The sequence below is a fragment of the Oncorhynchus tshawytscha genome, linkage group LG14, assembly GCF_018296145.1.
Source record: "Oncorhynchus tshawytscha isolate Ot180627B linkage group LG14, Otsh_v2.0, whole genome shotgun sequence".
Classification (NCBI taxonomy): Eukaryota; Metazoa; Chordata; class Actinopteri; order Salmoniformes; family Salmonidae; genus Oncorhynchus; species Oncorhynchus tshawytscha.
Genome location: NC_056442.1, coordinates 10,208,881 through 10,232,132, shown reverse-complemented (window position 1 = coordinate 10,232,132; position 23,252 = coordinate 10,208,881). Strand labels below are relative to the sequence as shown.

The 23,252-nt window shown below is 45.7% G+C and overlaps 1 protein-coding gene across 12 annotated transcripts; it reads right to left on the bottom strand.

Annotated features, from left to right (window-relative positions):
* Window positions 1-22: 22 nt before the first annotated feature.
* On the bottom strand, window positions 23-23,173 carry LOC112266521 (protein Shroom2). Of its 12 annotated transcripts, XM_024444061.2 has the most exons (12): window positions 22,947-22,957; window positions 22,575-22,659; window positions 21,884-22,116; window positions 20,204-20,352; window positions 10,219-10,353; window positions 7,304-9,908; window positions 7,040-7,113; window positions 5,800-6,525; window positions 4,455-5,045; window positions 3,436-3,616; window positions 2,035-2,307; window positions 23-1,738 (listed from the first exon to the last, which is right to left on the bottom strand). In XM_024444061.2, exons 3-12 carry the CDS (start codon window positions 22,091-22,093, stop codon window positions 1,466-1,468), a joined length of 5,217 nt encoding a protein of 1,738 aa, XP_024299829.1. In that variant the 5' UTR covers window positions 22,094-22,116; window positions 22,575-22,659; window positions 22,947-22,957; the 3' UTR covers window positions 23-1,465. The 12 variants fall into 12 exon arrangements, with proteins under 12 accessions (XP_024299829.1, XP_042152964.1, XP_042152963.1 ...); XM_042297030.1 differs by lacking the exon at window positions 21,884-22,116 and having other exon boundaries at window positions 22,947-23,173; XM_042297029.1 differs by lacking the exon at window positions 22,947-22,957 and having other exon boundaries at window positions 22,575-22,931.
* Between the last annotated feature and the right edge of the window lie 79 nt (window positions 23,174-23,252).

Genomic DNA, 23,252 nt, shown 5'->3' with positions numbered 1-23,252 from the left:
GGTCACAAATACCAAGACCATCAAGAGTCATAATGTTTATTGTCTTCAAATTGATGTGAGAGTACAATGCATGTATGTATGGTTATACAAAGCATGGACATACAAATCCTTTAGTGTTCACAGTGGCAGACGCCCAGGCACAACGTCAGGTTGAGATGGGTCCCTAAACAGGGGAATTCTGGGACGATAAAGTGCTAATTCAATCTTTGATTTTAAGATCCCTTTGTTGGTCAAATCGCACCTTCCGCTTTTAACCCAACTCTTCCAAAAGAAAGAAACTGCCATTCAAAATACACATACATATTTTGGAGAGGCGCAGGGGTCTGACACACTGGGCACCTGTTGTTGTGGGGGGGTTATGTGCCTTGCTCAAGGGCACAATGGCATGCAATGGCATCTAGGATTTGATACCAGGAACCCTCCGGTTGCCAGCTCACTTCCTGACAGATTTTTTTCTTGCAGGACCCGGGACTCGAACGGGCAATCCTCCGGTTCCCGGCTCGCCTCTGTACCTGCTGCTCACAACGGATTTCAAATGTTTAATTACCTTTTTATACTTTTGGAATAAAAAAAAGACCCAGCACATGAGTATAAAATAAACATTGTCAAGAAATACCATACTAATGTATGGGTAGTGGGGGCTAAGAACAACATTGGTTGAAAACATACACATCTGTGTTGTAGCGATTAGTGGTGTGTGTAGTATGATATGTACTGTTGGGCAAATATGAAAATAACTTTAGACTTCTGAGCCAAACCAGCACTGTCCCATTGAGGAAAAACCCTGTTAATGATCTAAATATAAAACCTATACTTCACAATGAGAATATGTATAATTTGTATAGTAATTAACTACAACGTAGGTTTATGGGTGCGTTTACCTGAAATGTCAAGTCACCTGTAAATATTTAAAAGGCTACAATAAATTACTAAAAAAAAAACATGTTCCATCACGCATTATATTAAACGGAGACGCTCCGCCTCGTCTTGAGAATAATTTGAGAGCATAGCCCTCACCATGAGGCCTCACCAACATCCCTGAACCAAACACATTTAGCAAAGCAAGTTTCATCGATCTTAATGAATTCCTTCTAAGGAGCTACTTTAAATCCAGAAACAGGGTGTTTCTTCAGCACAGAAAAACAGCTCCTGTCTGTACTGTGGACCTGAAATGTAACAGGCTTCAAGAAGTCAGTCAACTACAACAGAAAGCACATGGAAAATCCATCATATCCAAATCCAACAGCGCCTCTCTGAGGCTCTCTAGTGGCCAGTCTGTGTCAGTACACCACATCACCTCTGTGTGGCCATTGTCAGAAGGAAAAGTCTAAACGAGATCCTTGGAACGTCCCAACTCTGATGTCACCCTATTGAAGTTGAAAGGTGAAGGTTAGGTGAGGGTTAAGGTCAGGGTAAGGGTTGAGGTTAGGGACGTCCCAAGCATCTCGGATTGCACTAAGCATCGTCAGAACAGCAGCCTTTGTTCCAACAATAAACTATCCAGCAGACATTTCAGCTGCTCCTCTCCCAGTTTGATCTTGTCTTCCAGCTTGCGCTGCTCGATGATGAGGGCTGACTTCATCTTGACAAAGTGCTGGTAGTCTGCCAGGCTCTCGTGGCTGAGGTGAGCAGCCATGATGCTATAAACCAGGCGCTCCCGCCGGTCAAGGTTCTCCTTGAGCTCTTTGGCATCTTCGTGTTGTCTGATCAACAACTTCCTCTTCTCTGACAGGGTACGCTGAGAGAGAGAGGGCAAACAGAGGGTGCAGATCAGTAAGAGGGATACTAACAAATGCAGGGAAGCAGTTATGATGGAAGCAGTCGAAAACCTTCCTGATTAATTTACAGTACACACATCAATTAATGTTGAACATGAATATTGTAAGTTGGTAAATGCAAACATCCCTTTAGTCTGGTGTGTAATACCACTATAGCTCTGAGCTAATGAGGATGAGTGTTAACCATCTAATCCTGCCTCACAAGCAGCGTGGGGAGTGAGCTACGTCCTTCCTTAACTTCCACTCTAGCCACTACCTTCTCTTCTGGTGTAGTGTCTTCCTCCAGACTGTTGAGAGCGTTCTCCACCCTGGCCAGTCGGCCAGACAGGGACAGCAGCAAACTGACCACCTTGTCCAGATCTCCCACGAACATCCTGAACTTGTCCAGCTCGTTGGGCTTGCAGACCTTCTGCACCACGGCCTCCACCTCGTCCCCCAGAGAGTTGTTATCGTGGAGGTCCTCCTGAAGGTTCTCTCTGGCCTCGCGTAGCACCTGCAACTTCTTACCCAGGCTGTCAATCAGCTCTTGCTGTGGTGAGAAAGACAGGGACAGACAAGGGGATGACATTGGAGAGAGCCATTTCACAAACGTACTTGAGGAACTATTCCTTAATCCCGGAGAGCTGCAGAACGGCAGGTTTTTGTCTTGGCTCAGCAGTGAACCACATTCAGCTAATCAAAGTGTTGAAGATCAGTGGAATCGGGTATGACGACACTAAACTTGGGGAGAAGCTGCAGTCCTGTGACTCTCCGGGAGCTGGATTGATGATCAGTGATAGATATGGCATGAAACAGTCAGTAATTATAAATAATAATAATGTTTCATTGTCACATACACCAGATGGGTGCAGTGAAATGTGTTGTTTTAGAGAAGGGCTCTTCAACCTTGTTCCTGGAGAGACACCATCTTGTAGGTTCCTACTCCAACCCTAATCTAGCAGACCAGATTCCATAATTAGCTTGTTGATGAGCTGAATCAGGTTAGTTACAACGGGGGTTGGCGCAAAAACCTACAGGAGGGTAGCTCTCCAGGAACAGGGTTGGAGCAAAAACCTACAGGAGGGTAGCTCTCCAGGAACAGGGTTGGAGCAAAAACCTACAGGAGGGTAGCTCTCCAGGAACAGGGTTGGAGCAAAAACCTACAGGAGGGTAGCTCTCCAGGAACAGGGTTGGAGCAAAAACCTACAGGAGGGTAAGCTCTCCAGGAACAGGAACAGGGTTAGAGCAAAAACCTACAGGAGGGTAGCTCTCCAGGAACAGGGTTAGAGCAAAAACCTACAGGAGGGTAGCTCTCCAGGAACAGGGTTAGAGCAAAAGCCTACAGGAGGGTAGCTCTCCAGGAACAGGGTTGGAGCAAAAGCCTACAGGAGGGTAGCTCTCCAGGAACAGGGTTGGAGCAAAAACCTACAGGAGGGTAGCTCTCCAGGAACAGGGTTGGAGCAAAAGCCTACAGGAGGGTAGCTCTCCAGGAACAGGGTTGGAGCAAAAGCCTACAGGAGGGTAGCTCTCCAGGAACAGGGTTGGAGCAAAAGCCTACAGGAGGGTAGCTCTCCAGGAACAGGGTTGGAGCAAAAGCCTACAGGAGGCTAGTTCTCCAGGAACAGGGTTGGAGAAAGTGATTTTAAAGGGTCAAGTATACTACGCTGTGTCTCTGTACCTTCTTGCTGGCCAGGTTGATGTCCAGTTCGTCCTCCGAGTCTTGCTCCAGCTCCTCCAGCTCGTCCTCCTGCATGTCCTTCATCTTGTTGAGCAGCTCAGCCTTGGGGGCAGATGTGCTGTAGTAAGAGGAGCTGGTCACCAGGGACCCTGTGGCAGCAGACATGCCCTCCTCCTCTCTCCTGGAAGGGATAGAGACAGAAAGTAGAGGGTTCTTTAACCAATAAGGCCCAAGGATGTGTGTATATGGCCAATATACCAAGGGCTGTTCTTAAGCACAGCACGAAGCGGAGTGCCTGGATACAGCCCTTAGCCGTGGTATATTGGCCAAATACTCCAGAGATGCCTTATTGCTATTATGAACCGGTTACCAACATAAATATAAGTCGTTTTGCGTCATTATTATCTGATATACACACACGTCTGGAATGCTGTTTTAGCCCGTCAGCATCCAGGACCCAAACTACCTGGTTTTTAATTCTGGTTATTAGTACTGTATATTCCCTATGTAGTGCAATACTATTGAGAAGAAAGCAGGCAATAGGATGTCACGTGAAATGCAGGAGGTGATCGCTCAGTATTGATGGGCCAGAGCAACTCCTACACTTCAAAGATCTCAGAGAGGTCAGTTCAAATTGCAGGTAAAATGGAAGGTTTATGCCCCTCCATTGTATTCAGTTGTAGTCTGTGATTCAATATATTGCCAACAGGGGGCATCCGTGTTAAGACAGCCACAGTCTATGGGTTGATCAGTGTTTATAATTGGACTAATGTGTTTTTGTCATGAATACATTTCCCTCTACTCATCCTCTCAATGGGAAGAAACATTAACACCCCATAATGTGTTTTTTAACTCATCTGAACAAATACCTCTGAAGTGGGAGAGGAAGTCAGTCTGATAAAAACGTAAAAATTATTATTATTATCTCGATTATGTTATGACTACCAGTAAATGCCCAGTTCATTTGTTCAGAAATGTTATAATTCTGGACTGGCAGATCCCATTCCCAGTCAGCTCACCGGTCATCCATTCCCCTGGGCGGCAATCCCTGTTTGGGGGAGACTTTCCTCCTCTGGTGCCCCCCATCCAAGATCTGCTCCCCCTGGGGGAAGATCCCCTCCATCAGATCCATGGTGGTCTTCATCTTACTCTGGTCCAAGATGTCCACCAGGGACTTATCCTTGTCCATGATGTCTCTGGCCAGCTCCTCTCTCTTCACATCCTCCTCCGAGTTACTCTTCTGAGGCTGCTGGGGACCCATGGTGGAGGTACCGGAGGGGCCGTTGGTCTGAGACTGCCCAAGGGACAGGGCCTCTTCTGGGGCTGCAGTGAGGGTTGGGTCCCTGGGGGGACTCTGGGGCCCATGGCGTGTGTAGGGGGTGTAGGCACGGAACAGGGAGTAGGGCTGCGGCTCAGGGGAGGGCAGGCAGGTCGGTAGGGGCGGGGGAAAGTCGGGCCCCTCTGAAACTCCAGGGGCCCTATTTTTCTCGCTGTGCTGCAGGTACTGGTGGCTCTCCCTCTCGGTGGTGCTCTCAGCATGGACGATCTTAACAGGGACCTTCTTCCCTACACTGCTCATCTCCATCACAGAGTTGGTCCTGTTCTCTGGCCTGTATAGAGAAAACAGTAGCTAGTCATAACTTACAGTTAACCAATGTGTTGTGAGAAAAATGTGTGGAATGTTGTCACTTAAAAATTACACAAATAATGTTATGAACACATTCTTTAACCTTTAGCCTACTTTACAGCTCAGTTTACTGAAACTGAAATAGGATTTTATGTCAGGAGTGAGTCACATTAACCACATCTACCATATACAAGCTTACAGTCCATGTTACGGTCTGACAGTGGACAGGTTGAGTCAATGATAATTAGAGGGATGGAACGGCGCCGTCGACTGAAAGGTCATGCAGTCAGTCAATCATATGACCAAATAAAATTACAGCCTTCTGTCTCCAGGCTTAATGTTAATGCCCTGGCTACTGTGGCAAAAATACTGCATGAGCCCCAATGCTGAGCAGCTGAAACCAAATCATTGGGAAATGGATCATAGGAAAACTAAACCATTGCATTCTGGTCTGTGGCACATCACACCATGTAATTCCAAACAATCTTCCATGGCCTCCTCTATCAATGTGCTGCTACTACGATAACGAAACGAGACTTCAAATGGAGCTGCCTCACGCTACAGAATCAGGAAATAGGCTCCTGCATCTAGGGGCCGTGCTGGCTCGGACAAGGCTTACTGTAAGTAAAGCAACACAACACAACAATCCCCAGTTAGTTACGTAAGGCTGTACAGTAGTTTGAGGGGGAGCTGAGGAGACGGGCATAAGAACGCCAGTTAAGCTGCTTAGCGCTTACCTGCTCTGGGCTTCATCCTGCATAGACACAGAGACAGGGGGCTGGTCCGTCAGCCTCTGTGGAGCAAACTGAGGAGAGGGAGAACTAGTCCCACCTGAGGAGGGAACCGTCAGACTGGCAGGCTGGTAGGAGAAAAAAGGAGAGTGGGAAGAGGGGGAGGGTGGCGGCTCTAGTGTTGAATCAGCTGCTCCCTCCTCTGTGCCCAGTCCAGCGGTTGTCCCAGGGGAGGGAGAGGGGAGCTGGGTGGAGCCCAAGGAGCAGGCTTGGTTTGGGGCAGGATCCAGCTCTGGGCCATGGGAGGAGCAGCTGCTGCTGGATGATGGTTCAGCCTGATGGGTGTAAGGGCCAGGCAGGAATTCCTGGGAAGACAGTCCGTAGGAGGAGGATGTGGTTGAGGAAGTTTCCAGGCCTAGGAGAGGCCAATGTGGCATGATGATGAGGCCTGTATTCTGGGGCTTGGGAGCGGGCGTTGGAGGTGGTAGTGGTTGCTCAGACACAGAGCTGTGGGTGTGATTGGAGGGGTACGGGGGGAGAGCGGGGAGGTTGTGGGCGGGGTTCGCAGAGTCACGTTTGTATCTGTGTTCGGAGGGGAGAGGGAGAGGGGTGGGGGTGGCCACGTCTCTGCTGCTGTGTGGCTCTGTGTCGGTCAGTCTTGGAATAGACGGTTGTGGAGGCTGTGGGAAGTGGTGGAGCTGGGCTGCCTGCTCTCTGCTCTCGTTCTGCCCTCTGCCAAACAGAAGAGGAAACTATAAGATATCAACATACTCACACAAAGTACATATTCAACTGAAATGAGGAGCAGAGTTCTTTCTGAATTGATTTATTCATTTTTATTTTCACAAATTCAGCATATACTGTGGAAAAAAATATTGACATTTTTTTCAAATTAAAAACTCATCTCTGTAATAACACCCAGGATGCAGTGAGTGTGTTTATAACCGGAGACCTGAGTTGACTGTGATAACCAATCCTGTTTCAGGCTAACACTTTTAGCTGTAGCTTGACCTCCCAAACCCTAATAACTACACCTGGGCTGAACTGGCATGCTCCCCACCTGCCCTAACTCAAGCTGCTATTGTTATTAAACTGTAGTACACACTCATGTACATGCGGATGTGCGTTACTGCACCGCCAACAGGTAACTATCACCTTGAAATGTGTTCCAACAACAGGTGGATAGGTTATAACCGATCTGAGCACAGAAACCTTAGTCGAGAAGAGAATAATGTGGAATGCTCACCTGGTGGTGTAACTGCCTCGTCTGTGATCCAGATACGGGTTTTCAACAGTCTCTCTCCATGGCATAGGGATCTTCTGAAAGAAAATGAAGAACACACTGAATTGCCTTAATATAGCTGGCCCAATATAACCTTCTTTTAAAACAGCACTCCGGCCAGCTGGTTTAATGTTTAGACAACATGGACTTTGATATCTACAAAACAAACTCATGCATGTCTGCACTTCACTACCGCTACACTAAGAACCATTTGATGGAAACGCTCACCTGTGTGTGGAAGTCTTGTGAGGGAGACGATCTGGACCTCTCGTGGACACAGACAGGCGTCTCCTCTGTACCCTGGTCCAGGATGTTGTCAACAGAGTGGTACCTCCCCTGGGGCTTTGTGTCTGAAGCCTTCCTCTGCATGTTCCAGGTGACCTGGTACTCAGCGAAGGTCCCCAGCCTCTGCTGCTCCAGTAGGGCCTGTCTGCCTGCGGGGCTGAGGGGGTCTGGGTGGTGGTCACTGGAAGTCTCATTGGCAAGGCCTGGCCTCCAGCCCTCCTCAGTTTCGCCTGAGTGGGCTCTCCCTCTGGCCTTGCCCTCTCCGCGCTCCAAAGTGCCGGAGGTGGTGCTGGAGCTCTGCTGGCCTGACTTGTGGATGGTTGAGATGGGTCTGCAGAAGGAAGGTTTAGCAGCCATTTCAAAGAACTTTCGTCGGTCTATAAATGACCGTGCTGTTCCAACAGGATGCTCTCCCTCACCCTCCACTCCGAGCTTGTTGATCTTGTCTGGCTCGGAGAACGAGTGGACCCTCTTGTTCAGAGGGAAACGCTTGCGGCCGCCAATGCGGGAGACTATGTGTGAGTTGGGTTTAGTTAACGGAGCCTCCGACCCTGACCCGGGAGGTTCTAGGTCTCTCCTCCTAAAGGACGTGGCCTGGAGGACCCTCGCCTGTGCCTCTTTGAGGTGGTCCTTGTAGGACGTGGAAAAGGAGCCATCAGAGGAGGTGGAGGAGGTGGACTTCCACCCCCCCGGGTCTGTCTCCTCTTCCTCTGGCTCCTCCGTCTCGCTGGGGCAGGTCAGGGTGGCAGCACTCCTGCTTTTCTGCAGCTGGGCCCTCTTTAGCTGGATCTCGTTGCGGAGGGTGGTGGCGTATCGGTCGCTGCGTCTCGCCAGTTTGCTCGTTGCCGTGTTGTCCGTTAAAGCCTCCTGTAGGGCGTGGTTGGCTTCTCCCCCGCCGTTGGATGGTGGTGCCGTAGCAGGGTGATTAAGAGCCTGGTGGAGAACACTCTCCTGGGCTAGAGAATGAAGCATGGGGCTTCTACTCTCCTGAGCCAGACTGTGGAGCATGGGTGACTTTTGAGAAGAGATCTTATGGTTCTCCTGAGAGACCCAAGGGTCTTCTCTCAGTGGTGCCGCCTTGTGGTCCTTGGGCGGACTGGGAGAGTAAGAACTTCTAAGCTGGGCCTCTGTAGGTCTCTGGCCCTCACTCCTCCTCTCATTCTCCTCAGTGGTAGGTTTACCAGATGAGGATAAGGAATTAGAGGCTGTGTGGCCGTAAAGCAGAACATTGGCCGGTTGGAAATTTCCGTTCCGCTCTTTGCTGTTGGTGTAAGCAGGCTGAGGATTAGGAGGATACTTGACCTTGTTGGTCTTGTGGGAGGAACTTGTGGAGCCCCTGTCGTTGGAGCCCGTAGCTAGCTCCATGTCAGATCTCCAGACCTCTGATTTGCTCTGTCTAACACGAGTCTCTGGCTGGGTTGGCTGCTTGGTTGTGATGCAGTAGTACCGGATGTGTCCTCCGCAGTCAAGGTTCTGGTCGATGGTCGAGGTGGACAGGGACGTGGTGGAGGACCTCACGTGGTTCCTGCTGTTACTGCAGTTGGTAGGGAGCTCCTGGAGGCTGTGGTAGTAGCTACCGACGCTCTGCGGCTTCGGTGGATGTGGGGCGGATCTGGTCTGCAGGTAGAAAGTGCTTTCGTCGCTGTACTGCCGCTGGTGGTTGGGCAGGGAAGTGAAGGGAGACTGACTCTGTCTCACATCCTGGTTACACACAGAGGACAGTTTGTTTGGGTTGCTGAGCTGGTTGTGGTTGTAGTCAGGTGCTCCTGCTGCTATGTTTGGGTGGAGGAAGTCTTTCTTGCAAGGTGGAGGGTTGTAACTGCACCTAGGGTCTACACCGTTCTCATCGTGAGGGATATGGTTGCCCCGGCCTCTGTAGCTGCTGTTCTCTGGGGCATCAGCCAGCCTGTCCACCCCTCGTTCCTGGGCCTTCATCTGCCCGTGTGGTGGAGCTCCAGGCCCCTCTGTGTAGGCAGGGTACACCTTGGTGACAGCAAAGCTGTCACTGCGCAGGGGAGGAGGAGGAGGAGAGGGGGGCGCTGCTACCCTCCTCCTCTCTGGGACATTCCACACAGGGCCTATGTGCGATCTGCCAGAGCCTGAACTGGAGTAGCGGGAGCCAGGCTGCTCCTCTGGGACTGTCCTGGGGCTCTCCGAGCCTCCGTCCCCCTGGGGCCGCTGGAGGTACCGGCTGTGGCGCTGCTCACCCGGCCTTCCATCCTCACTGGTCTGAGTCTGGACACCCTTATGGAACATGCTGCTCTCAGTTGCAGCAGTGTCAGTGTTGGCGAGGGCCAGAGCAGGCTCCGGGGGAGGGCTGGTGGAGGAGAGGCAACTGAAGGCCGATTCTCTCTTCCCACCAGATCCTCCACCCCCAGAGAGAGGCTCAGCGCTGCGGTGGTACCTGCTGGGGGAGAGGCATCCTGGTTGGAAGGGGTGTGAGGGGCGCTCTACTCTCTCCATATTCCCCACGGAGCTGAACTGGCTGGATAACTGGCGTAGATTCGAGTCGTGGTCCCCGCAGCTGGAAAGGTCTTTTGTGGATGCACTAGAAATAAAACAAGACATTGTGTTAATAATCTGGTTAGCAGTAGCTAAATTAGATTTCTATTAGGTATTATTAGCCTGTGTTTTCTTGTTCTTTGATAACTGACCTACTTTTACATTTTTGTATATAATGACCGGAGATGAGAATCCCATGAGAATAATGGCTGCCCCTACCTCTGACGAGATGGAGTAACCATAAACTCTCTGAATGTAACTCAGACAAATTCTCTATGAACTGTGATGACCCTAACGGGCAGTGTCTGAGTAACAATGACACTAGAAGGAGGTCATAGATTCTTCCAGCAGCTCACCTGACTTCATGTTTGACCTGCCACACAGGTGGGGGTGCAGGTGGAGGCTCCTTGTGACTCTCTGTGGGTTCGGGGTGGTCTTCTGTAAACTTGGAGGAGTGCCATGAATGGGGCCGGGAGACTGGTTCATTCCTCCTACAGAGAGAAGGTTAAGGAAAGCATGTTATTGAAATGCAATTAAAAACAGAACAGACAAACAATTCTTTCTCATTTCAGTCTCACCCCTTGAAGCGGTTCTTCCTGAAATGCATGTCGGAGAGAGGTAACAAAAATATGTAATTCAGTAGAAAAAAATGAAGAAACTCCTACTACAAAAAAAAAAACAATCTGATGTGGAAAAGTTGCTGTTTTACATTCATTGTGTAGAAGATATGAACCAAAACAATGAAATATAGACCTGGACAGATGAGATACAATATGAAGCTTTCACCGAACAAACCTGACACATAGACAAGCACCACAGACAACTACAGTACTCTACGCCATGTTGGAAGCTGGGATGCAATGGGTGACATCAACAACAGAATGGGATTGGGTTCAAACATTGAAGGTCACAAGGGACCACTGAAGGATCGGTTTGGGTTTGCCAGTGTACTGGAGGAGGTTGCTATTCCACAATACCTCATAGAACTTCGTAATATCTTGGTGAGAAAGTTCCTGGCCACATGTTTGTCAGTTTCTGATTCTGATGGCATGGTGGTCTGTGAGGCAATATCCACCATTTTCATTTTCCTGGGCATGCAGCAGAGGAACAACAACATACAATATTGTCAAAATCCTAAAACAAATCCCTAGTCAATATCATTTAACATTTTAGTCATTTAGCAGAGGCTCTTATCTAGAGCGACTTACAATAGTGAGCACACTTTTTTTCTTCCATACTGGTTTTCCAACTGAGCTACAAAGTACTGAAGATCCTCAGTATAATGTCAGTGACTGACCAATGAGAACTGTGCACCCCCTTCTGGCCAATAAGAGATTTATGCTTGATATTCATTGTACATTGAATGGTATGTAACATGGGTGACAGACCTTAATAATTAGTAGTTCATTTGGTCAACTCTTAAGACGTTTGATGAATCAGTCCTCAAAACGCAAGAAGAAACCACCATTGCAGTAGAAATCTGTGAGAAATATCTGTTATTTAGAAGAACAACACTGAGACAGAATAGAAATGACCTTTAACATAGTCTGTCTGGTGGTCAACCCACTGCCATATGGCTGTACGGCGACAGACAGAGAGAGATCCCTTGAGTGTAAACAGCATGGTGTAGGCGGGGGCTTAGCCTTTGAATCAATTAGAAAGATGAGATCAATGGTTTCACACTATGTGCAAGCTGGCGTCTGTTCAACACAAACCTGGGTTCAAATACTACTTGAAATATTTCAAATACATTTAGTTTTTGCTTTAGCCTGCCTGGAGTGCCAGATGGGTGGCATTTGCACATTTACAACTATTATATTGGTTCCATTGCATCAGGAAAGTTCAGTCAAGCACAGATAAAGAATGTGAAATTATATCAAATAGTATTTCAACCCATGTATGGTCCAACAGGGCATTTTCAGTTTTAATTCACCCTGTGACCCACACCCAGTTGGAACGACCAGAATGGACTAGACAAGAGCAACATATTGTGGACTACAGATACTGTATAAGCGTAAGGCTAAGACCCACCCACTCAAATCCTTAACCTCTCTGATCTACGATACAAGACTCCTACATTCCATCATGGGGGCCAAAGGAATGTGAAGATGTATTTTGCTTTGCAGTCAGCCCCAAAGGAGCGCAGTCTAAAGTGGGACATCAACGTTGGCAATCTTCCAAAAGCTCACGCACTTGGTTCATGGAGTCAAGCTAATTTATGGGAGGGAGGCAGAGGGCAACCTGAGAAGCTCTCCTCAATAAGAAGCATAAAGAAAGAGAGCGTCAAAGACAGACCACGTAGGCATGCACGCACACCGACACGCACTCACTACCTCCTTCCCTCCAGTCAGTCAGTGGTCCTGAGAGTGGTACGCTGCCCTAACAGAACCCTAACAGAGCTCACAATAGAAATGCAAATAGTATTCTAGTCAGGAGTCCTTATTGTCAGGGTTACAGCTGAACTGCCACAGCTACTCAGAGGGGAGGAGGAGGAGACGTTGGGGCTAGTTTTTGAAAATCCTCCTCCGGTTTCAGTGAAAATGACATTCAAAAACCAACAGTAGCGAAACTGACCCAATTGGGTGTGAATATCTAGGCTATGCGGGCAGCAAGTGTGAAACGCGTAGCCTAGACTGTAGGCTTAGATAAAAACAGAATAAATCTAGAGGAAAGCTTTGTAAATACACATGGAGGGAATTAGCATTTCAAACTGAAAGAAGAGATTTATTGAAACTAAATTTTACGTCGCTCTGCGTGGAGTTGACAGAGCATTAGGTAGTGAGACGGATGAAAGAGAGGGAAGTCCAATGAGCTTAAGAAATCAAAGAAAACTTACCAAAGAATTATCAATCATGCTGTGGCATTTCAGATGCACTCTTTTGTTGTCAAGTTCTCTTTCAGCAAATAACAGTGCCTCAGAGAGCACTGATAAAGCAGGCTGAAAATGACTGCTCCTCTCCTCAGAGCCTTTCTACGCAGTGCATTCCTTCGAGACACTTCAATGATTGACAAGGCACTTCTACAGACCCTGGTCAGATTTTACAGCTTCTTTGGCAAAGGAGCTATCTGTGCAAAGGAATCCTCCACATCCATAACTTCTGCTGCATCAGTCCAATCACAGAGATCTCAAACACAGAGACAGAGAGCTCTTCTGCCATACTCTTTACACACACAAACTGACTGACACTCCATCTTGGTGTGGCTCCAACAAGTGTGTTTGCTCCCAGTGTTGTATATAATAGGAGATTTCCTAGGGGATTGTGGGGATTTACCTCGGGAGGGGAGGGGTCAGGGTTATTGTCATGCCCAGGGTCCTTGCTTTAGATCAGTCTATGGGGCTCTCTCATTGGCTCACAGCCCATTAACAACTCGCATGGAGTTTAAAAAGTAAGATTGCTTGCATCGTCAGTCAGCACACACACACACACACACACACACACACACACACACACACACACACACACACACTCGATAGTCACACAGTAAATCCTGGCACGTGGCAGTTAGCTTGGACATGAATTGCAGGTAGCTTGGACATAAAGATTTGTTTTAAACAGCTCCCATTCCAGAGGAATCTGTCAAGCTGATTTGATGACAGCATTACAAAACAGGCAATTGGCAACCAACCAATGCACACCACACAGTTGGAGTTGGGAAGTATGCTGTATCGTAGCAACGAGACCGAGATCTCCACTTAATTAACGGAGTCATAGGTCAGCTGACAATGGAGAGAAGAACACAGAAAAACAACTAATAGTACGCTCTCTCGTTAGTGAACACCGTAATGACCTTGACGGCAGAAAGACAAGGCCAAGATAACTAACTACTTGACTTCACTATCTGAATGATATCAGTCATGGTGGAAAACACAGCAACTCGATACAGAGGGAAAAGAAAAAGGCACCCGTAGAGATTATTTAGTCCTGCAGTCGAAGAACAAGCGTCATTGACAGATATTCCACCATTACATTCCAGAATGGCGAGGGGGTTGGCGGTTGATGTATGTAAACCAAACACTGCAAGTCCCTAGACACAATCAATCCCAGTTTAAAATAACAGTAAACATTTCTAAGAGAAAGAGCTATTTTTCGACTGGCTCAGATAACCAGCGAAAAACCAGTGACTCTAATAAGGACGTAGAACTGTTGAATCACCACCTCGCTGGACAGAAGAACCAACCCAAACAGAATCAGGCAGTGTGCCCTGCTATGGCTCGGCCCGCTGAGCCCCGCTGCCTGGTTTTTAAAATGGGGGCTGAATGAAACAAGCAACACAATAGAAAGTGCAAGCGTAATCACAGCTGGGCTTATCATCTGGTTACAGAGAGGAGACCTCAGCATCAGGCTCCACACCCACGTTACATGCCGTTCTGTTCCTACAGGGTTCAGATACCAGTCTGTAAAATAAGTGGGTATAGTATGTGGCAGAGGAACGACGGTCAGTCCTCTTTACCCTCATTCTACAAAGACATCTGGAACAATAAACTGATGGCCTAATAAGTCCTAACACAGATCTGATAAAGTCACCCCAAAAATGTAAAGCGTCTGTCTCAGAGCAAATGCTTACTCTAGAGTAGAACAGTTTGTCTTTGTGTGGGAGTGGAGGTAGAGGGGAGAGTAGGGAGGCCCTCACTGTCATGTTAATGGTTCAGTGTTAATCCAGGGCTTTGCCTGAGGATGGGCGACTCCCTGCCTGACAGAGTAAACACTATAGGATCTTCTTCTCCCTCCTCACATGTTTAAGTTGACTATACAATACCTCCTAAAGGACCATTTAACCACATAGCCCAATTTAATTAAAAGTTGGAGGAAAAGTTGGAAAGATGTGCTTGTTTTATTTTGGCTGTCAGCAACCCAGTTTTCAAATCTGATCATGGATGGAGGACAAAGCTAGTGTGTGACATAGCTATAATAAAGCAATAGACAATTGTCATTGTGCAAAAATGACGATTTTTGAAACACTAAGACTCCTAAAAGATGAGCTTTACAGCAGATAGTTTCAGTGTCCTCCTTGTCCTGTGAGTCTTACTTCTAGATAACTCTTACCATTAAAGTGAATAACATACCTGAAATGATGTCTTCAGTGACGTCCTATTCCTACCCTCTCAATCCAGGCATATCAAGGAAGAGAAAACTGCAACCACCCCCAGAGCCTGGCTGTCCTCATTTGACTACACTGCCTTCCCAAAGCAGAGATGATGAAAACAATGAGCTCTAGTGAGACAACCTATCCCAACTAGCAATGTAAACTCACCTAGGCAACATGGAACGTTCCACTTTCCACACCAAGCGGGGGGAGGCTAAATCTACAACACATTAAAAGAGTTAATACAGTAAAAGACCATCTATCCAGATACTCCACAAACTATGGAGTCTACACCAGAAATAAAGCATATTATTTTACACTGGTTCATAGAGGATTTGCATAAGATTTTACCTGGTACAATCAGTCAATTCCCACCTTTTCAAAAACATTTTTTTAACAGTGTTTACTACTTTGCCCTCTCTCTAAGCGGAGTGAGTTCATGCCTGTGGCTTTACAGGTTGTAATAGGATTCAGGCATTAAGATGCTGGAGCCAGTCAGCAGGGACCTTGTACGATGTCATGAGGCATGAGTTTACACTAAACTACTAACATATTTCATTGGATTCACATTCAAAACATTTTTTTTTAAATCCGTTTTATGCAAGTATGTGCCTCAAGAGTGGCCTACTATACTATAACACACTTGAACAGAGAAAAAAAACATGTTTATAAGAACACAAAAACCCCAAAGAGAAATTCAACTACATATAAAAACCATTCTGATTTTCATAGAGCACTTTGAGTTACATGAATTCACTAGGCTTATAGTACATATAAAACTTATTAAAAATCATATATACATATACATATATATATATTACATATAAAAAAGCAACTTCATCCACTAGATGGCATGTTGTTGTGCCTCTTCTACTTATCCCATGTTTTCTGCAGTTGTTTGTTCTGGTTAGCAGCAGGGAGTGTGGAAGACCAGAGTCCGGAGAGATTAAATGACATTAACAGCAGAATACAACACAGAGGTGTGAACGTCTGATTGAGGATAATCAATACTGGATGCCTAAATCAAATCAGGGTTGATCCATCATTGGCCCCCCATTCAATTCACTGTGTGAGAGAGAGAGTTAAAGTCTAAAATCCACAGGGGGGTTCACAAAGAATTCACCTAAGAATACTCTGCATGCCTTTTAGACCAGCATACGGTCATTAGCTAGTTACTGGTGGTGCCAAAACACAACGGGTTGGCAGTTTGGCCATGGTCTATTCACACACACAATTCCTTTCACACACACAGGGGCCCTGCCGGTTGAGTGGTGACGGTCCCCTACCACCACCACCAGCTGTCTCTGGGTCTATCTACGTCAGGGACAGCCAACGACACAGCCACAGTCAGGCAGCTAGACCAACCAGCCAGGACCCTGGAATTCAGACAAAGCCCCTGGGAGAGAGCGCTGGTTGGTCCTGGCTCCCCAAACAATGACCCTAACTGGCCCTCTTTGTGTGATTGACAGGGTGCACTCACATGGAAAATGGTTCCCCTTTTGTTCCGTGGTCCCTTCTCTAATGGTGTGATGGGCTAGCTAGTGTATCACACGTCTGTGGCCAACTGATAAACTAGAGGACAGTCTCAAATGGCGCTATAGCGCTTGAGATGTGCGCAAGTAAAATAATTATTGTGCTTAAATTGATGTTTACCTTCAATTGCCAAGTCATCTCAGAAAACCTTGTCATCTGGCATTGAAAGGGTAACATTCCTGAGTAATGAATGAGTCATAATGAGGAAGTGTTTGACCTGTAGTGGGGCAGTCGGCGCTGAAAGTCAGAATGATTAAGGGTCTGTCAATGGGATTTAAAAGTGTAAGAAGCATAAGGGAAACAGAGCCGATGGGTGTCTCTGGACAGAGTGATGTCTGATGATGACAGAGAGCCGAGGTAAAGTGGGCTAAAGGTCCTCCATGTTTCGAAACTTGGCATATCTCGCTCTCTGCCCCTACCCTCGCCCCCTACTCCCCAGATATTCCTCTGTGCCATTTAAGAGTTATTATCTAACCTGAAATAACAGCTGTGACACACAGAGAGAAGTCTGGACAATGGGTCCATTGTTTTCCTCAGCCAATGAGCAGAGGCCCAGTCAGTCTCTACAGGACATGCAGCCCCCTGCCTAAGTCATGACATGGGCAGTATATTTCTGCTGTATACAACCTATGTGAATCCCAAATGGCACCCTATTCCATATACAGTGCACTACTTTTGACCAGAGCCCTATAGGCCCTCGTGAAAAGTAGTGCACTATAGAATAGGCTGCCATTTGGGACACAAACCTAGACAGACAGCCAGAGGAGCATGAGAAAAACCACAACACTGGGGCCGTAAGTCTGGCTTTTCTAGTGTAAATATACACTCCAAGGCACTAGATATTAGTGTTGCACTGTATACCAAAAGTTCTGTACTTTTTCGACATTAGCGCATGAAAAACGGTTTGGTACTAGAATTTTTTATTTTCTGTACTTCTGTCAAATGTGTCTCACATCCGCGCTGCCAAAACGAACGAGTGTGCTCGCATACTCCCTTGAGTACTGTTTGTCCATTTTGAGACGGCGTAGCCAGTAATACATTCAATTAATCGAACTCAAGAAATCGGTCTTTAATTTGATTAATAAATGTGCATGAAAACGAGTCATCTCTCATTGAATAACAACAAAGACTATTGAAGAATCCCTACACTTGACCAAACGCCGACGAAGGGGCGTAGAGTTCAGCTCTGAACTTCGGCTTGCCTCCAGAAAAAAATGCGGTGTGCCTGAACAGCCTAAAAAAATGACTTGCTTGAAGTCCAAAACTACACAAAATGTCGTCATAATATAAGCACGAACTCTACCGAATGTTTCCGCATGCGGACGCCTTTATAGCGCGAGCACACGGTGTCTGCTCCACAACCTGCACTGGGAGTTCTGGGCTGTTAGCTCCCCACTCATGCTGCATAGAAGTTAACACACTTGAATAATGTGAAAATATGATTAGACATTTGTTCAGGTACAGATTCCCACTCTTTTCTGTACAATTTTGGTTGAGACATGTTGATTGATGTTGCAAGTTCTGTTCAAGATCAAACATTCGTGACCAACTACATTCATTGGGTTTTGCTCGTAGAATCCGTACTACTGCTGCTGCAGTCAGGCAACAATGATTTGCAATTTACTGAAATTGCTTCTGCCTGTGCTCGGGCTGAGCGCCTGCTGCTGACGTCACTCACAACGCACTTTTTGGGCGGCAGGGTAGCCTAGTGGTTAGAGTGTTGGACTAGTAACCGGAAGGTTGCAAGTTCAAACCCCCGAGCTGACAAGGTACAAATCTGTCGTTCTGCCTCTGAAAAGGCAGTTAACCCACTGTTCCTAGGCCGTCATTGAAAATAAGAATTTGTTCTTAACTGACTTGCCTAGTTAAATAAAGGTAAAATAAATAACATTTGCAGCCAGGCACGTGTGTTGTGACAGAGAAAATCGTTTTTGTGTAATTTAGAAGGGAAAATGCGTGCATTTTCGCGTTTGAGTCACTTTTCAAAAGTTGCTCAAAGTTCAAAATACAATTTTAAAAGTAGCTAAATTTGTTGCTAGTTGCTGTTTGACAAAAACGTTGCCAGGGTAGTCTGAAAAGTTGCTAAATCTAGCAACAAAATTGCTAAATTGGCATCCCTGCGCCCCACTCTTGCTAATGAATGACGTCATTACTGGTTAAAGAGACTTTTAAACAGCACTTTCCCTATAGGGCAGTCTTCAATGTTCTCTACACTGGCTTTTTCTCACTGTTGTGTGAAGGGGTTAGTTTGCTCACATAATATAAGCCATGTACTGCATCCCGTCCCTGTTGGGTAGATATCTGTAAAAAAAAAAAAAAAAAAAAAAATACTTCACACTGCTTTACTAAGCATAGTAGATATCACGGATGAAGGAGTGTAAAAAAAAAAATTTAAAAAAAATAAAAAGGGTTTAAAAATAAAGACAGAAGTTCGCACCTAGTCCTAGTGTTACCATAACAAGCTGTGGCCTTGCCCTTTGTGGTTAAGTAATGATCAGTTAGCATTCCACTCTTCCAGTTCAAACTAAGGTATACTGTACTTTATGACCAAGCAATATTCTTTAAATGACATGTGTCTAGTATAATGACAGTCCTGATTATGCATGTCAGTGGTTAGAGTTGCACCAATATATAGTCCCTGTGACCATACACATTATCTTCACACATACGGTACCAGTCAAAAGTTAATTTGGACTTAATGGGACTCACTAAAAATAATTTGTTTTTCAACAGGACAGTGACCAAAAAAACACACCTCCAGGCTGTTTGACCAAGAAGGATAGTGATGGAGTGCTGTATCAGATGACCTGGCCTCCACAATCACCCAACCTCAACCCAATTGAGATGGTTTGGGATGAGTTGAACCGCAGTGTGAAGGAAAAGCAGCCAACAAGGAACTCCTTGAAGACTGTTGGAAAAGCATTCCTCATCAACCTGGTTGAGAGTGTGCCAAGCTGTCATCAAGGCAAAGCTTGGCTACTTTGAAGAATCTCAAATATAAAATATATTTAGATTTGTTTAACACTTTTTTGGTTACTACATTATTCCATGTGTGTTATGTCATAGTGTTGGTGTCTTCACTATTATTCTACAATGTAGAAAATAGCAAAAATAAAGGAAAACCCTGGAATGAGTAGGTGTGTCTAAACGTTTGACTGGTACTGTACATAAAATATTGTTAACAAACCCCAACAAAGGTCAATGTGTGACTGCATCTTGACCGCAACACCAATTACAACTGCTTTATGTATCATCCCAGCAGGTCAAAGTGTGTTGAAATGATACACCCCCAGCTAGTTCTGAAATGCCCTTTCTGAATGCACCGACTACAGTACACAGGACTCCTCGTTTCCAAGATAGTGTCTTTGTGGGTTAAGGTTAGCTTGTTTGACACTTTGCAGACACGAGTCCAGAGTGAAAGTAATTTGTACAAAAAACACTCTTCCTGATATGCCCAACTCTTGTGTGCTGAATTTGGTATTGTTGTGTCAGTTTAAGATAAAACAATATATTTATGCATATCCGTACGGGGGATGTATATACCATTTTAAACACAGGACACTTCTCAGCACAATGGGAGAGATGGTACCCAGCAATCACTCTATGATAGTTCCCATTGAGACATCTTGTATTGTACTCTTATTCAATGTCTGTCATATTCAATTCAATAGAAATTTATTGTGCCTAGGTGTAAGGGGAATTTAGTTGCAGCTCATAGCCTACCTTCTGACAACCAGGGCGAGGGTCTTGTGGGAGCTCTTGACCAGACAGACGGCCTCCTGCCTGGATCCACTGATGGGAACTGTGTTGATGTTGACGATCTCATCTCCCACCTGCAGGCTGACTGTCGCCGCCTTGCTGCCCTCCTCCACCTGAATCACACAAGAATGTTTAATGAAAGGTGTTTATAAGTAGTTTATTCATCCTCAATAAAACAGTTATAACATACTGGGGCAAATTTTGAGATTTTGTGACGGGTAACATTTCTGAAGTGAAGAGTATAAGAAAACAATTGCACACAGATAGTGTTGGCAGGGGAAAAGGGGCCCAGTCAAGGGATGCTGTCTGATAGTGACGTGGATAAAAGAACATGTTAGACTTAATTTCTCATTAGTGAAGCATATTTTAATAACAGCTCACTTTCCATAGTTCATCAGTTTAGAAGAATATCACATTCCATCCATAGACTGTTGACAGGACCTTCTCTTCAACCCTGCCATGCTGGCATTGAGTCAACTTCATTAAAAATGGTCCCATCATATCCACCCTTCCAAATCCCCTCTATCCAGCCCCGTCTCAACGTTCAGAGGGGGACTAGTCTACTACTGACAAGCAAATGGAGCAAGTTACAAAGTACTGTGAGATGTATGATTTTGTAAATTCTATAAATCTAAAATGAACAAGATGGATTGTTATTTTCTGTAGCTTCTGAATGTAACGAACAGCTGGAGAACACAAGCAATATGGAGTAAACCCAATCCCTGTAAGAGATGGTGGTCAGTGACCATGGATCTGTGCTCAGTCCATTGTGTCCAGCCTGCACTGGAAGAATTATACTGTGGCAACCTGAGAGCTCTGATAAAAAATTTAACCATAAGCAACTTGAGAACGGTTGGAGCAGACTTGTTGCACATTCCATCACTTCTTCTCTACACATACAGGAGTACATGAGAGGGGAGGAGAATGGAAACTGATAAACAAACTGTTTCCTCATTCTGTTGGAGAGCAGCACTGACTGAGCCAATCCTGGTCTGCCAAACACACCTTATCTTCACTTCTGCATTCCCCACTGGTTCCTGGCACTGCTGTGAGGAGTATGGAAGACAGCCGCAGCCCCCCACCCCCCCCCCCACCCACCCACCCACCCAAACACACATAGAACAAAACTAGTGGTGGCTAGAGGAGATGTGCTCAAGACATTGACCAGGGCAGAAGTTTAAAGGTGAAAATGTGCAACATACCAAAGGCATAAAAGGTGTGGGGACAGCCCCAACTATTTATGGACTGAGAAAACATGTCAGTGTATGATGAAACACACACAGTTAACCAAACAGGAAACTACAGTGATGTTCCAGTGTTTAATCTCCACACAGCCTTATTTTCATATCAGGGGAAACAGGAAAGGTAAAACCCATCTGTGACAGTGGAGAAATAAATATATTTATATTGTTTTTATTTGCATGATTGATCTATGGTACTTGTTATTGTTGTTAATTTGCACATTGCTGTTAATTTGCACGTTGTTAACTAGTGTGGCTAAAGTTAAGTCAATACGGTTCTCTGTATTCCTCTTCATCATAGATAGATAGATAGATAGATAGATAGATAGATAGATAGATAGATAGATAGATAGATAGATAGATAGATAGATAGATAAAGATAGATAGATAAAGATAGATATACCTTGGTTATGAGCAGTGGTTCTCGGTGCTCCAGGCCCCCTCTCAGAGTGAACCCCCAAGGGGCCCCACCAAACAGCATGACATCCACAAATCTATATTCAACATCATCCTTATTCCTGTCCCCGACAGACGTGAATATGTCCGCGCCTAGGAAGGCTTTGACTTCTCTGGCTGACATCCTTAACTCGCTTCTGTAGTCGACGACGTCCATGGTGTTGAAGAGGGATGGGAATTCTGACAGAAGTTCCCGACCAGCCCCCGTTTTATTTCACAAGAGAAAGATCAACTAACTTAGTCACTATAATTTGCTGTCATATGTGAACACCTGCCACACTCGACACTGCGTTTAGCTGATGAATAACAACAACGCTCAGCTTGTACAGTTGTTGTTTATCCTGGTTAAGACAGCGAATCTATATAAACTGTCCTCTTTCTTTCCTTATGTTTTCCATCACAGACATATTTTCCCAGTCACTCATAGTAACCAACGGTGACGAAAAAACATAGACCTACCCTCCTTTCCAATTGTGCCTATTCAACAGGCATAATTTGATGCCTCACGCATCGTTTTCAACCAGCTGGCTTCTCTTTAAGCAAACAACAACCCAAAGTTTTGACACGTCTGAAAAAAACATGGTTAATGTTTTAGAAAGAAAAAAATATATTAAATCAAATAATTTAGGCAAGCCTACTTGAGGAGAACAAGAAAAGAAGACGGAGTTCGGTGAAAACCCAGTGTTGAAGGTCTGCACGGGACAGGCACCTGCGATGAGACACCTGCGCAGACAGAAATAGTAATGGCGTATTTTTGTATGCACTATAATCCGCCATGGTTCGTTCGATAAAAGCCTATGGAGAAAATGAATGCTGTTTTTGGATTAACTCGAACATGTTATTCTATGAGATCATCTTCCTCAGCTAATGTCACTTTGTGAGTTTTGACGAATTTATGTCATTAAAAAAAACACTAAGGCTTCATAATTCGCTAAAGTAATGTTAACTGACTGATACTATATCATAGAACAAAACGTATAAACTCTCCTAAACTTCTGTTAACCTCAGACCTTATTTTTGGCGTTTGTCCCAAAACGGTATTATTTCGCCATTCAGTTTTCCGATAGGGATGGCTGAACGAAGCAGATGTAACTAATTTCCGGGTTTTAGGGCCACAAACTGGCGAGCAGAGGCGCGCGCTCTGGTCTAGCCGCGCGTGCTCGATCGTCAGACTAACATTATTAATGATTTCGATCTCTTTTGAGTTTCTTATGTGCAACATTTAATCAACACATTTTATTCCATACGATAAATGCCTATCTACCATGAAATATATTTGAGATTGTACTGCCCCCAAGTGGGGAGAAAAAAACGTT